Source organism: Dreissena polymorpha, chromosome 3, assembly GCF_020536995.1.
Source record: "Dreissena polymorpha isolate Duluth1 chromosome 3, UMN_Dpol_1.0, whole genome shotgun sequence".
Classification (NCBI taxonomy): Eukaryota; Metazoa; Mollusca; class Bivalvia; order Myida; family Dreissenidae; genus Dreissena; species Dreissena polymorpha.
This window is the reverse complement of record NC_068357.1, coordinates 72,265,419-72,280,187: the sequence shown is the minus strand read 5'-3', so window position 1 is coordinate 72,280,187 and position 14,769 is coordinate 72,265,419. Positions and strand designations below refer to the sequence as shown.

General features: G+C 34.4%; 1 protein-coding gene across 1 annotated transcript; it reads left to right on the top strand.

Annotated features, from left to right (window-relative positions):
• The first annotated feature begins 21 nt into the window (after positions 1-21).
• LOC127874727 (ADP-ribosylation factor-like protein 2) lies at positions 22-4,826 on the top strand. Its single transcript, XM_052419274.1, has 5 exons — positions 22-178; positions 1,891-2,001; positions 2,619-2,781; positions 3,428-3,508; positions 4,477-4,826. The coding sequence occupies exons 1-5, from the start codon at positions 114-116 to the stop codon at positions 4,609-4,611; spliced, it is 555 nt and encodes a 184-aa protein (XP_052275234.1). The 5' UTR covers positions 22-113; the 3' UTR covers positions 4,612-4,826.
• The last annotated feature ends 9,943 nt before the right edge of the window (positions 4,827-14,769 follow it).

The following is a 14,769-nucleotide window of genomic DNA, read 5'->3' as shown; positions in this document are numbered from 1 at the left end:
AAAATGAAATATTTCATTTGCGACAAAAACCAATGGATTGGCATACGACAGTAGCAACAACAACAACAACTTTGTGTACATGACTAATTTTTACTTGCAAATTTATCGAAATCATGGGTCTCCTTACGATATTAAATAAAATGAAGCAAAAAGAAAAAGAAGTCCGACTACTAATGCTGTATCCTATATGTTTTTTTCATGCTAAACTGATTATTTAAACAATATAATTGAAATTTAATATGTTTCGGATAAAGTGTTATTCGGACATTATCAATTTCGTAGATCTTGTTATTGTCTTAAAAAAATTGCATTTGTACTCTTAATCTGAATTAATACATGGCAGGGCCTTTTAGGGAAAAGGTTGCAACATGACAAAAATAATAATTTATTCTACAGTGGATTATTAAGCGCAGTCCTGAAAACATTGATGGTGGCCGCATATACAACACTGTCACAAAGTTTGTTCCAGTCTGAAACTGTTCTAGGAAAAAAATGAGTTATTAAATTGCACATTTGAAATTCTTAAAAAAAACATTGTAGTTTTAGTCAACTGGTTTTCTAGAATGTTTGAAGCTAGGTAGTCATTAAATTATTTAGGTTGAGCATTTCGTTTATTTCTTGCTGGTATTAATCTATCGAGACAAGGTAAGGCTGGAACCTTTCCCAGACTAATTTGCACAGGAACGCAAGTCAGTTTACCTTTCGTATGTCCTGTAGACTTTGAAGATCCAGTGTATTCAGCATGGAGGAAACACAGCCTTCATCCCCTGAGCAGTTATCTCCTGTGATGAATCTAGGGTCTCGATTTTGTCAATATGCTTTGCTAGATGTGGGTCCCATACTACAGAGCTTAGGGTTGTCCATTGTCCAGATAAATCTGGTAATCCGGATTTTAGCCATCCAGGGATGATTTTAATCCAATGAGTTTTTGAAGGGGTGGGGGTAGAGGCCAATATGTTTCAGTGCGCGATCATTTGAGAATGAATATTGTTACCCTCTGCATTCCAGACATTTTCACTTGATACCAGCTTTGTTTGCATTCTGCCAGTCAATTTTGTCCCTTGGTCCAGTGATTTCTGGAAGATATATTGAGTTGCTGGGGCCAGTTCAGCTGTACAGTTCTTGAGTACAATTTTGGGGATACTGTCTGAGCCTCCAGCTTTGGAAATGTTCAAACCAGAAAGTAGTTTCTGTATGCCTTTCTCTGTTATATGCAATGGGGATATTGATCTTGCTTTACAACTCAGGTTGGGTAAGAGCAAGACTTTGTCTTATTTATTGAATTGGTCTATTAGTATCTGGGCCTTTATTTTGCTGTCATTCACATGTTGACCCATTTTTCAAGGGGTGCTAAGCCAGTGTTGTCTTTGCGGCATGACATAACATATCTCCAGAAGAACTTTGTGTTGTTTTTGTCAAGTCCTCATTGGTATCGCTTGTAAGTGTCCCATTGATTGGTTACCCTAGCTCTCTTGTGGAGCCTAACTTTGCGCCTTATTATCCTGTGTAGGTCTTGCTTGAGCCAGGGTAGGGATTTCAATGGGTAATAATGGGTCAGATGCCAATATGGTTGCTGATAAATCCTTTTTGGCTTCAGATATGGTTTTTATGGTTGGCCAACTCGCTTTAGAATATGTTAAAAATATATGTATAGAATAGAATAGGTATATGTTGCGTGATCACATGAGACATAATATTAAAATTGTCACTAATACCTTGCACTGATGTGGATGCCTTAACCAGTGAAGGGTTATTTGTAAACACATTTCATAAAAAATGATATTTTACTGAGTGTATTTGATCTTACAAGAGACACACCTGTTTCATAAATACCAGTAGCACATATTTCAAGTACATGTCAACATTTAAAGATTCCTTAACGTTACATAGAGGTCTTGATAATGCAGGGAAGACCACGATATTGAAGAAGTTCAATGGTGAAGATATTGACACCATCTCACCTACCTTGGGCTTTAACATCAAGACATTGGAACATAAAGGGTATATAAAGCTTCTTTTATTAACAAATTAAGCTTTTTGATTAACAAATTAATACATGATTTAGTAAATATACCTTATAGTGACATTTGACCGACAAAGATATGTTTTACATTTTATATTTATTTATTATTTAATTAAATGATTAATACAATTTGACCAACAAAGATTGTTGATAAAGTAAAAAGTAAAAAAATATATATACATTTTTACTCGCAAAAAAGAACACTTAAGTTATACTTTTTTATCACACCATTCATCTTTTTTCAATAATTCAAAAGAAAAAGAACAAATGTCTTGCTCAAAATACATAATAACGAGCATGTTTATGATCTACATAAATATAAGTCAAAAGGTAAGATTTATTATTGAAATAAATGAGGGTACTAACCTTTAATTTGAAAAAAAACTAATCAGTGTGTTGTATGTTGATGTGGGGTGTATGTAAACAGTTATCATATTAAATTAGTGCCACTCTTTATTCATTTACTCAGTGTGTTCCATCAAATGAAAATTATATTATTTAAATAAGTAATTCCCATACTAATTCAAGCTCTGCCTTTTACTGTTTAAGTCAGCTTGTATCTCCGTAATCTATGCACCGCTATGCATATCTATAGGTTCAAACTGAACATCTGGGACGTAGGGGGGCAGAAGTCACTACGTTCTTACTGGCGTAACTACTTTGAGAGCACTGATGGGCTGATATGGGTCGTGGACAGCGCTGATAGAATGAGGCTGGCAGACTGCAAGCAGGAACTCCATAATCTGTTGTTGGAAGAGGTATCAGTGATTTTGATTAAATATCAATAAAACAAATTTATTAATTAGTTTATTATTTTTCTGGTATTGTAAATGAGACTGTTTATTATTCCAATATGTAGCTGGAGCATGTGTGTCTGGTTTTCTTTTATCTGTGTGTGATTTGTTGCGTGTATTTGAAATGAATCTTTGAAATATGATACAAGTATTATACGGTGAGAAAAAAATAGTGAGAAGCATTCATTCAGTATCACTTGGATTTTGACAATATATAACATTTATAGATCTAACATTATTGCTGTTTCACTTTCCATGTTTATGCTGGTACACTACAAGTATTTTTTAAGTTTTAAGTACATATCCTTCAACAACATATTTTACTTACCATTCACAACTAAGTGTGTACATGTTTTCTGATCTTATCATTTTAACACAGTTTGATTGAATCAAAATATGTTAAACTTACTTTATTTCATTCTTTTGTTTTTCTCAAAAGAGGACTTTAAAAATAGTGTACATGGAGTATTTATTGGAAAAGAGTATTAATTTTATGAAAAAAAATCTACTTAAGAGACTGACATTTCTGGTTCATGTAGAATAGAAAGAGGAAACTGTTATGCATCTCATTAAATGTTGTTTTTTGTTCCTCAAAGCTGCTGTGTTTCAGAGACTTGCTGGAGCCACATTACTAGTGTTTGCAAACAAACAAGACTTGCCTGGCGCTCTTTCAGCACAAGAAATAAGAAAGGTGCGTGTCTAAATCAGGTCCCATAATAAAGAGCATTCTTGAGATTCATCTGAAGTCTCGATTTTAAACATTTCCAACGTTACGTCTATTCGCATTGGTCAATACTGAATTCTGGACGTAATGTGATAATAAAACTTATATGATACTTGGAGTCAGGGCAGTCTTCATCATGGGCAGCTAAAAATTAATTTGAAAATTAAAACAATTTTGTTTGTGATTTCAGTAACTGGTACCAATTGTAATTATGTTTAAAATATTGATAATAACCACTAGGGTAATGTTTACTGTTTCATAATTGTTCCTGATTTTGGCCTCATAATATTATGATTCCCATAAAATCTGCCAGCAAAACAAAGTAACAGAAATTCAGAGGAAAACAACAACAACATTGAACAATCATACAATGAAAAGAAAATACATTTTTTTTATTCACTATTGATCATCATTATTTTCTATACCACATAAGCCAATAAATATTCTTAGTATATTTCTGCTTAACCATTTCCCCCTCAGAGTCAAAGTGAAAATGGCAATGTGCAAACAGCATTAAACCAGAACAGCCTCCAAGTAACTGGCAGTCAGGTTTTATGCTGCTCATCAGTATCTATGGGTTTGAAATGAAGCCTTTAAAACTTGAATCTAGTAAAAGATCTTAAATTAAATTTAACTTTTTAAGGGACTACAAATGCGTCAAAATATGTATCTAAGTGGTAAATGGTTAATTCATAATAAATAATGTAATATTTTATATGAGCCATGCTCTGTGAAAAGGGGGTTTAATGCCTGTGTGTAAAGTGTCATCCCAGATTAGGGAAATACATTCCGCCTCAACTGGACTCTTGCAAAGAAGAAACTTTCTTTAAACAAAAAATATTATAAAAGCAGAAAAGTGTCGTCCCTGATTAGCCTGTGCTGGCTTCACATGCATTAAGCCCCCTTTTCACAGAGCGCGGCTCATGTAACTTTAGGGCTTGAATCTGGATGAGATCACGACGCACCACTGGCTCATACAGGCCTGCAGTGCAGTCACAGGAGAGAGCCTGCTGGAGGGCATAGACTGGATCATAGATGACATAGCTTCACGAATATTCACCATGGACTGAGCCCCAGGATGCTGGCAGGGACAGGGATTGGCAGGGTGAAGTGAGGGCTTTGCAGGATGCTGCAGTTGGAGACAAGTAACTCTGTGATGGCTGGATTTACAGAGTTGTATATTCTGTTTCCCCGGATTGTATGCGCCTGCTGCGTTTGTTGTCATGTATGTCATCACCCTTGACATTTATTGTTTATGTGCTTCAAGCCTTCAATGCATAGATCAAATCCTGGATTGAAATGTTATAGAAAAATATGATTTAGTAAACAGCTGCGAAACATGTCTAGTTGTTGCATGTCTTTTAAAAAAAAATTATCTAGTCAGAAAAAAAGTTATAAGTTGAAAATTAAACATGTTAAATATTTTAGCTTCTACGTCTTTAAGCTGTTAAATTTTAACCCTTACAATGCGGGAACCGAATTTTGAAGGCCTTTGCAAACAGTTGGGATCCAGATGAGACGCCACAGAACGTGGCGTCTCATCTGGATCCAAACTGTTTGCTATTCTGATAGTAATTTTTGAAAAAAATCGAAGAAATGCTTATTGTAGAAATTCAGCAGACGACATTTTAGCAGACGATAAATTTCCCAGCATGCAAAGGGTTAATTATGTGTGTTGAACTTGACTTACCATTGCTATGACATTGCAACATTTTATTTCATTTTTTATTTGTGTTTATTAGAAATTTATGTCCGTTTTATCTTTGTGGTTAAGAAGCTCATAAACTTTACCTCGACAATTTCATCATTTAATAAATTATTTTTCAGAAATTTGTTAAATAAACATTTATGTTGAAGTTATTTTTATCACAATGGCTTTAACATGATAGTTATCCAGATTAATTCTGAATAGTGTTTGACTATTCACTTAATATACATTAGGAACTGTGGAGATACTTCCAGTTAAACTGTCAACAATTACATATTCATGTTAATAACTTGTTTTTTTACACCGCCATGATGATGCAGGAGGGCATTTAGTAACAATCTCCTTATGTGTGCTTGTTCCTTTTTTTGTTGGCATTTCATGCATTGCTTAAAACTTTGTAGTTTATCATATGATTTCAAAGTGGCACAAAGGATGATCCTCATCATATCAAGACTGCATGTAGCATGAAACAAACACGATACAAAACTTGTCACTTGCTTCAAGATCAAGGTGCCAGTGGGCACATTTGCACATGTATATGATAAAAGTACATATTAATTTCCAACTCGTAGCCTTTATATGCATCAAGGGATTTCAAAATAAATAGGACCAAATGATCGTTATATGAAGATGCTGGGTTAAGGTCAAGGTCACATTAGACACTGAAGTTTTCACATATTCCTTAAATGTATATAGTGAAAGTGCGTGTTTGTGTTTATACAAAGCGTTGTTATGTTGAGCCTATAACTTGGTTATGAATGATGGGACTTCAAAAAGTTTTGTTCCAATGATCTAAATAGTTATCAAGACAATGCAGGTAAATGTCACATAATTTTGACATAGGCTTAATGTGTAGCAACATTACAAAGGAATATTAAATACATGTGGGATTATCTTTTCACATTTTGTATTGCACACAACACTTGTTTATGTGTCCAGTATAATATAGTACGGGAATGCATGCTCTTTTGACAACATCTAGTTACCCATTATATTTCAAACATCATGTATGCATATATTCCCCCCTGGTATGTATTTTTAGATCGTACAACACCACTGAATTCATTGATTGAAAACATATGTATACGTCGTTTTTGCTATTTAAGAAGTGTATTGCCAAAATCAAGGTGATTATCTTCATTTTAAGAGTGCATTGGTAGAATATTCCACTATTTGAGCAGATACGTTCATTAATCATAGTTTTGTTTTATTCATTATTTCTGTATAAATATGTATGCAATAAAATGTACAAATGCTTGTTTAAATTTGTTTTTCAAAAAAACAACAACATGTTTTGAATACATAAGAGCTTCTCTACACATATTTTGGTGAATATCATCATATGCATTGCACTGAAATTAAAGTGATATTATGCGCATTTTTCACTGTTGAATTGAGCTGAAAAGAATTAACAGGTCAAAAGAGTTAGTTCAAATGTGGTTACTGACCAATTATCTGCAACTCATCTTGCTTCCAATTGTTTATAAAATATATATATTATATTCGATATTTTACATGACTGTCACAGTCCTCTAAGCCGAGCGGAACTGTCTTTGTATTAGGATCGGAGTTTGTGTTCGTTTGTCGTATGAATAGATATCGTTGCAAGAAATTAAAATGATCCGTTAAACAAAATTGCCTCTTTGTGTCGTATGAACGAATCTGCACTCAAACTAAATTTAGATTCACATATCGCACATGCATGATCAGTTGTCAAAAGAAAATACGGTTGATATTCAAATGCATTATTTTTCTCTATCCGGGACATTGTTTTAGTATGTTGATGCTGCATTAACAAATATAAGTGTATATGAAGTGAAACCACGAAAAATAAACAACGGTTGCGATATACACCTATAAACATAACATACACGGTAAGATGCGCATTTCAAGAATTAATAAAACATCACGGACAATAGTCATAAGACTATGATCCTTGATTTTAGTGAAGATCTTTTTTAACCAACAAAATTCACTTTATATAAACACTGTATATTTTTAAAAAATACATTTTATTTAGGTCTTTCGGTTTGATTTATTTAATGGATATGTAAAGGCACACATGGTCACCTATAAAGTGCGTCGCGTGCAAGAAGCACACTGGTCAATTTCAAAGCATGAGTTTATCGGTCAAAATACAAAATTTTATTGTCAAAACAGGGATTGCCTGTTCATAGCATGAACGGATTATAAAATAACGTGGCGCTTGTCAGTGAAGTGAAGCATTTCGAAATACATTGGCCCAAATGGTCAACCATATAAGATGGATCTGTTTTCCTCCGCGCACAGGAACCATTTTGAAGATTGAGGTCATATCAAAATAGTTTCGAAATAGAAAACGTGCAATCTACAAACAGTGATCACGTTTACATTAACAGGTAATTTAATAGACTACCTATTTTGTGAAGTATAGGGTATGAAAAGGAAAACTACAGTACGGTTTGCAGCGATGTTACCTGCGTGTGCATGCAATGCACTAACTGCTGGAACGATCGATGGCTTGGTTAAAGCTTAATACTTTTGCATGTTTAACGGTCAGTTTGGAAAACAATTTAAAATATTTCAGTAAAATCGAATATCAGGATATGGAACAACAAAACTTGATCGGAATGACTTAAACAACTACAGAGACATCTCTCTGCTGAGCGTGATTTGGAAGGTCTTTGCTCGCATACTCCTTAACGGACTTCAGACCCATGCAGCAAGAATCTATCCTGAATCCCAGTGTGGATTCCGCGCCGACAGATCCACCACCGACATGATCTTTACAGTACGCCAACTCCAAGGAAAGTGAAGAGAAAAGGGTATGCCTCTTTACAATGCGTTCATTGACCTTACAATGGCTTTTGACTTGGTCAGCAGACATGGACTGTCCTGCCTCTGGAGAAGATCGACTGTCCCCCGCCCAGCTTGCGCAGTATGTATATATATATATATATATATATATATATATATATATATATATATATATATATATATATATATATATATATATATATATATATATATATATATATATACAGTCCACTCTCGTTATCTCGACATCGGATATCTCGAGATTCTCGAAATGTCCAAGTAAGCCCATTGTCCCCACTTTTTTCCTTCTTTATCTATATAAATAAACATCGCATATCTCGATTTTCGTTATGTCGAATAATTTGATATCTCGATATAAAATTTTGTCCCGAGTCCCGATTTTACATGTTATACTGTTGTTTATCTCGAAGTGCGAATAACTGTCCCAGTGTCGGCAAAAGGTGAGAAATTGTGTCTTTGATACTTCACCGTCCCGATTCGCTCGGCTGCTTCCGATACTGTGCGGTAGGAAATTGATCCGTTAATTGCATCAATGATTACAAGTGTGTCATGTCGTTAGCCATTAATCCTTGAATAAGGCCTGTCACTTTAACTGTCACTTTAACATCAACTAACTGCAATTAATACACAGCTTGCCGAAAGGCCGAAAGAATAATTGTTTTTACAAACAACATTCAAAATTTCATTGAGTTATATTTTTGCGTATATAAACCGACGCAAATTTGCAGAATGATTGGGCGTCAATTGCATCATAACTTTAAATAGCAACATTACCGGATGTGTTTACTCGACAGTTTAGAAAAATTATAACCGCATGTGTTGATGCAATTCTGTAATACTTAAAACGCCATTTTAAGCATTTAAATAGCAAAATTAATCGTGCCTCGTAAAAACGAGTATATATCAGGTAGAGAGTATTATCCCACACAGCAAAGACCTATAGATAACACAGATTGGAAACTTCGCGCCTTATCGGGCTATCTCTCGGCGGGGTCACGTGGTCGAGAAACTGATAAGAACACTTGAGATCAGCAGACGATTTATTCCATGAATCAATCGGAGTAGTCCGGAGATAGCCGGTGTATCACGATTGCGATAAGATAGCGACGCGTCAGTAGCAACGGCTACGATTATCGAGCAAAGTTATGCGAAAATGTTACGGCGCTGTAGAAAGGCGGCTGTAACTTGGTCAGTAATGATCCGATTTTAATAAAATAAAGTTTCATAGAAACATGAGTAATTATGTTTTTATAAAATCTCGATTTTATTTACCTACAATAAGAATTTATAATGCCGCGATCATTGAAGAAATTGCGCTAAGAACTTCCAAATCGCGGCGAGAATGCTGTTGAATAGTTTATTTGAAAGGCTTTTGCTGATAAAATATTCTTGTATAATTTGGTATTTCAAACAGTTAAAACCTTATAAAATATTATTATTTCAAAACGGATAGATATATGTGGACACATAGATCTAGGTCTCTGATTAAAACAACATTACAGTAAAATAAATGCTATGATCGTTCGATCCAAAAACGGTTTTAGTCAGACTTATTTCAATATTGATTGTGTAGATTTTTTTCCATTGTTTAATTCTCTTTTTATTTAGATCTTATTCATGAGTTATAGGTTATTAAAGTTTTGTTTGTAATCCAGTTTTTTTTCTTTTGGTAATTAAATTAAGCTTTCAGTATCGTGGGCTAGGATTTCGCGAAAAGAAAAAAACAAAAACATTTCACGCGCGTGTTAATCGTCGGATCAATTAGCGAACTGAGATGCTTTGTGTTTTTTTTTTCTTTACTCTTGAGAATTAATTAAAAGAAGGGATTCTTACTTCAATTATCAGTTTGCGTTGTTGATTGATTTTAATTGTGTGATCAGTGGCCGCGGCCGGCGAATTCATTCTTTATATGTCATTGTGATGTCCAATTAAGGTAAGTCTTTGTTGTGAATGTGTTAGATTTTAATATACTTGTTTATAATAGTACGTTATAAACACGGTGAAATGCTGTTTAAAAAAAGGCTATTCTCGATTGTGTATCTTATAAGTTGGACATACTAGTAAACAATCTTACTTCAACGATATTGGATGAGAAATAGAAAAGTTTTTCAAAAAGAAACAAACCACTATGGCGACAGGTGTGAAAAAATGATTGAATGAAATAACAGTATAAAATTGAACAAAGGCAAAATCCTTTTAAATGACTTATTTTCGTCTACTTTTTATAAATCATACCTAGAATTACATATCACCAAGCATAACAATCTGACTTAATCGATTTGGGATGAAAAATGAAAAAGTTTATCAAAAAGAACAAAAACACGTTTGACAGCTATCTTGTACAGCAGAAGAAAAGAGCTTAAAATTGTACCAACATTGTAAAAGGCCAAATACTTTAAATTGAATATTTTCTTCTAGTTTGTTTAAATCTATACTTAGATTAACATATTGCATAGCATAAAAAAATCTTACTTCAAATATATGGGATGAGAAATAAAATAGAAAAGTGTTTCAACAAAATACAAACCACTAGATTGAATGAAATAACAGTATAAATAGTACAAATTGTACAAAGGCAAAATCCTTTAAAATACCTCATTTTCGTCTACTTTTTATAAATCATACATAGATTAACATCTCACCTAGCATAAAAATCGTACGTTATCAATATGTGATGCTTAATGAAGAAGTTTATAGAAAAATGCTTCGGGCCTTTCAATTTTTCAAAAATTATCGAAAATGAACGAATCCAGTGTTCTCTTTCAAATTCCGATAAATTAATAATTAATTAGAATAATAACTACCAAAACCTAAAGAATTATCAACACAGAAAATAAATACTTATTTTTAATCACACAAAAAATATTCAATATGTCTTTTTTCGGCGACCGACTTTGCTCACTACGTTAAGTTCGTAACGTTGCGCTTTCAGGCATTCATTGCTTTGCCAACTGACAACCGAGCGCTAAAAACACTAATTAACACATTAAAATTGTTAATAACAATATCAAAATAATATAAACTTACCAGATCATGCTCAGAATACCCTACGACATCAAATATTAACGACTAATTACGAAGAATAATTGTTTGCTTTATAAAAAAAATGGCCGACAGCAGCTGGAACAGGGTAGAATCTACGGGTGCTGGACGTTTCGTGCCACTACCAGTTCGTGCCACTGATATTTGTGTAGGAGGGCATTGGACGTTTCGTCCCACTGATATATAAGCGGATAGGTGTGAATAATACCGTATAGGTGTGAATCATAACGGGTAACTTTCGCACCTTTGATTGTAACATCTGTTCAATGTTAAATCAACATTGTTTTATTTCAAGATTATTTATTCAGTTTAAAAGTATTCTGCGATTTCAAGATTTATTTTTAATTACATGAACAAAAATGTTTAAGAGTCAATTTACATGCTTCTTATAAAACATTAACAATATCTAGATTGTTAACATAAATATATTCGAACATTTTCAATAAATTTACATTACCGGTATATTATTACAAGAAACGAAACAAGATTTACTATACTCTTTTATATTATACATTAACAATATCAAAAGGGAATGCATACATACATTTTAACAATATCTAGATTGATTACATAAATATATTAAAACATTTTCAATAAATTAACATTATATTCATTACACAGTTTGAATCATCATTAAAGGGATCTTTTCACGCTTTGGTAAATTGACACAATTGAAAAAAGTTGTTTCAGATTCGTAAGTTTTCGTTTTAGTTATGATATTTGTGAGGAAACAGTAATACTGAACATTAACCATGCTCTAATATAGCCATTATATGCATCTTTTGACGATTTTAAAACCTAAAAATTATAAAGCGTTGCAACGCGAAACGATTGAATAATTTGGAGAGTTCTGTTTTTGTCGTTAAATTTTGTGAAACTACGAAGATTGCTTATATAAGGTATAAAATACGTCAAGAATGTGTACTCGGCGGAATAGCTCAGTAGGCTAAAGCGTTTTTACTTCAGGACTCTAGAAGGACTCCAGGGGTCACTGGTTCGAAACCTGCTCCGGGCAATGTTCTTTTCCTTTTTTTATTTTTTTCTTGATTTTTTACTGGAGCTTTTACGATCCAATGTTTACATTTATCAATATAAAGCATTTAATGAATAAGTTAAAAAAAAAGCCAAAATCTGTGAAAAGGCCCCTTTAAAGCGGTGAGTTGTTTACTAATTGGTCTGAGTCGGTAATTCATTGTTTGCTAATAACTTAAAGGCACTTACCGCTAATTGATAGTTTGTGAGTCGATAGTAAAGCATAAGCTTTTCCTACAAGTAAAAGACCAACTTCATTTTATTAGGTCTTTATTGAATAAAATGTATTATTGTTCATTTGTGTTATATTATTATTTATGTATATAGTGCATACACATGAAGCATAAAAAATAACAGCACTTCATGTTTTATATTTTTTAAACATAATGAACTATGCACAAATATTTTTTATTTTATTTTTACATACACATACCTGGTACACATGATGCATAAAAAATAACAACACTTTATGTTTTATATTTATTGAACATAACGAACTATGTACACATATTTGTATACTAACAATAAATCATTTTATTTTTGTTATTTATAATTATAATTGTTAACATTGTTGTAATTTTCTACATTAATGTACACCCCAATATCATTCACACCTATACAGCATTATTCACACCTATCTGCCTATATATTATCAGTGGGACGAAACGTCTACCCCTTTTCCACACAAATATCAGTGGCACGAACTGGCAGTGGCACGAAACGTCCATAAACCGAATCTACAGGTACACCGGCATCTCCAAAATCAATGTCACGTGACCCGCGTCCGCCGATAGATATTATCGCATATCGCTATAGCGAAGACGAGAGATTCCAATCTGTGTTATCTATAGGTCTTTGCACACAGTGACGGCTTTAGTAAGACCACTTAGCAGGTATTTAGATGTTAAAAACAGGGTCAATTTTCGTCTCATTTTTTCTTTAAAAACACCTAATTGGATATCTCGAACTCTCGTTATCTCGATTTTTTTTTCTTGTTCCAGCCGACTTCGAGATAACGAGAGTGGACTGTATATATATATTTATATATATAGCAATGTATTCAACTCAAGCTATGCGTTGAATAGGACCGAGTTCATGGAAATCGCTGCACAATTGATGAAGATTTGGCTGTTCAAAGCGATGCACCCTGTTTTCGGTTGATTTTGAGTTCCCGCATCGACTTGCTTAGCAACGCAGGCGTTTCCCAAAGAAGTGACAAACTAAATAGCGCATAGTCTCCCGTGACTGGCAACCATTTGTACGCATTTGACTCGTCCATTGATGGCATCTACATTCACACCAGGTCTCATGGGAAACTGTTAAACCTCACTAGCTTACGGGCCAAAACAAAAGTGACCAAAGTCCTTGTAAGAGAGATGCTGTTTGCGAACGATGCTGCGCTTGCCACGCATACAAAAGTAGCCCTACAGAAACTCTTTGCTAAGGCTTGTTCGGACTTTTGGCTTAATGCCTGCGTGTAAAAAAACGAACATCATGGACAAGGATGCAAGCAACGCATCCTAGAGGCGGTCGACGACTTCGCCTACCTTAAGTCTACCATCAGCATAAACCTGTCCATTGATTTTGAGCTGGGCAACCGCATCGGAAAGACTTCAGCTACCATAGCGAGATCAATAGAGTCTAAGAGAATAAGATGGTAACAGAGAAGACCAAGCTCAGGGTATATCAGGCATGTGTCCTCAGCACCCTGCTCAGCAATCCGGAAAACAGTCGTGCGACATGAACGCCGACTCAACACATCACTTGCGGTCCCTAAAGCGCATTCTGGAGCCGTATTCATAAAATCAAGACTGGAGATCAAGTTGCAAAATCGTTTCCCACACATAGCACGTGCGAATGATAATTGCGAAATAAAAGGTATGGCAGACTGCAGACTCGCAGTGCCGAATTGGAGCGTCATAAATCGTTGAGTCACCCCAAACTTCCCAATTAGTTAGAACGAATCTCGAGAAGCCCGGTAGAAACATTGTAAACCCTACGGCACACACGCTCAACCCAATGAGAGCGAACGCGGGCCAATTTGGAGTGAAGCTCGATCGTGCGGCGAGGCAGCGAGAGCTCCGGTATGTGAAACGTGTGAAGGGACATCTTACTGAGCAGATCGGCCGAAGTCAGCGATCAATGTTCAGATGTGTCGACCGGGACACACGCTCCGATTATGTACGAGGAGTTCGAGCTTTTTATATGATGGTTCTTGCAAACTGTCCTCTCGGCAGGTTTTTAAGAATATCTGCATACTTACATTGTTGTTTGTCTTTATTTATTTGCAGCTAAATAATCAAATTTAATTATATAGAAATCACTTTGTATAATTGTAAACGGCATTTGTTCTCTAATATAAGTGCATACTAACAGATTAATTGCATCATTTCCCGATAATCATTCCTCCAAGAATCTCATCAAAATCAAGGGGCATTACACTGTTAAACCCATAATAGCCTCCCTTGTTGAAACTTTCCCTTTCGAGCGCAGTAAATGCAAAAATCGAACGCACAACTGATCTTAGCACACATAGTATTGATTTGATGTATGCATTTACATATAAAACGAAATATTCATTTGAATGAGTTACCACAACGCTTGTGAGATTAGTTTAATTATAAATATA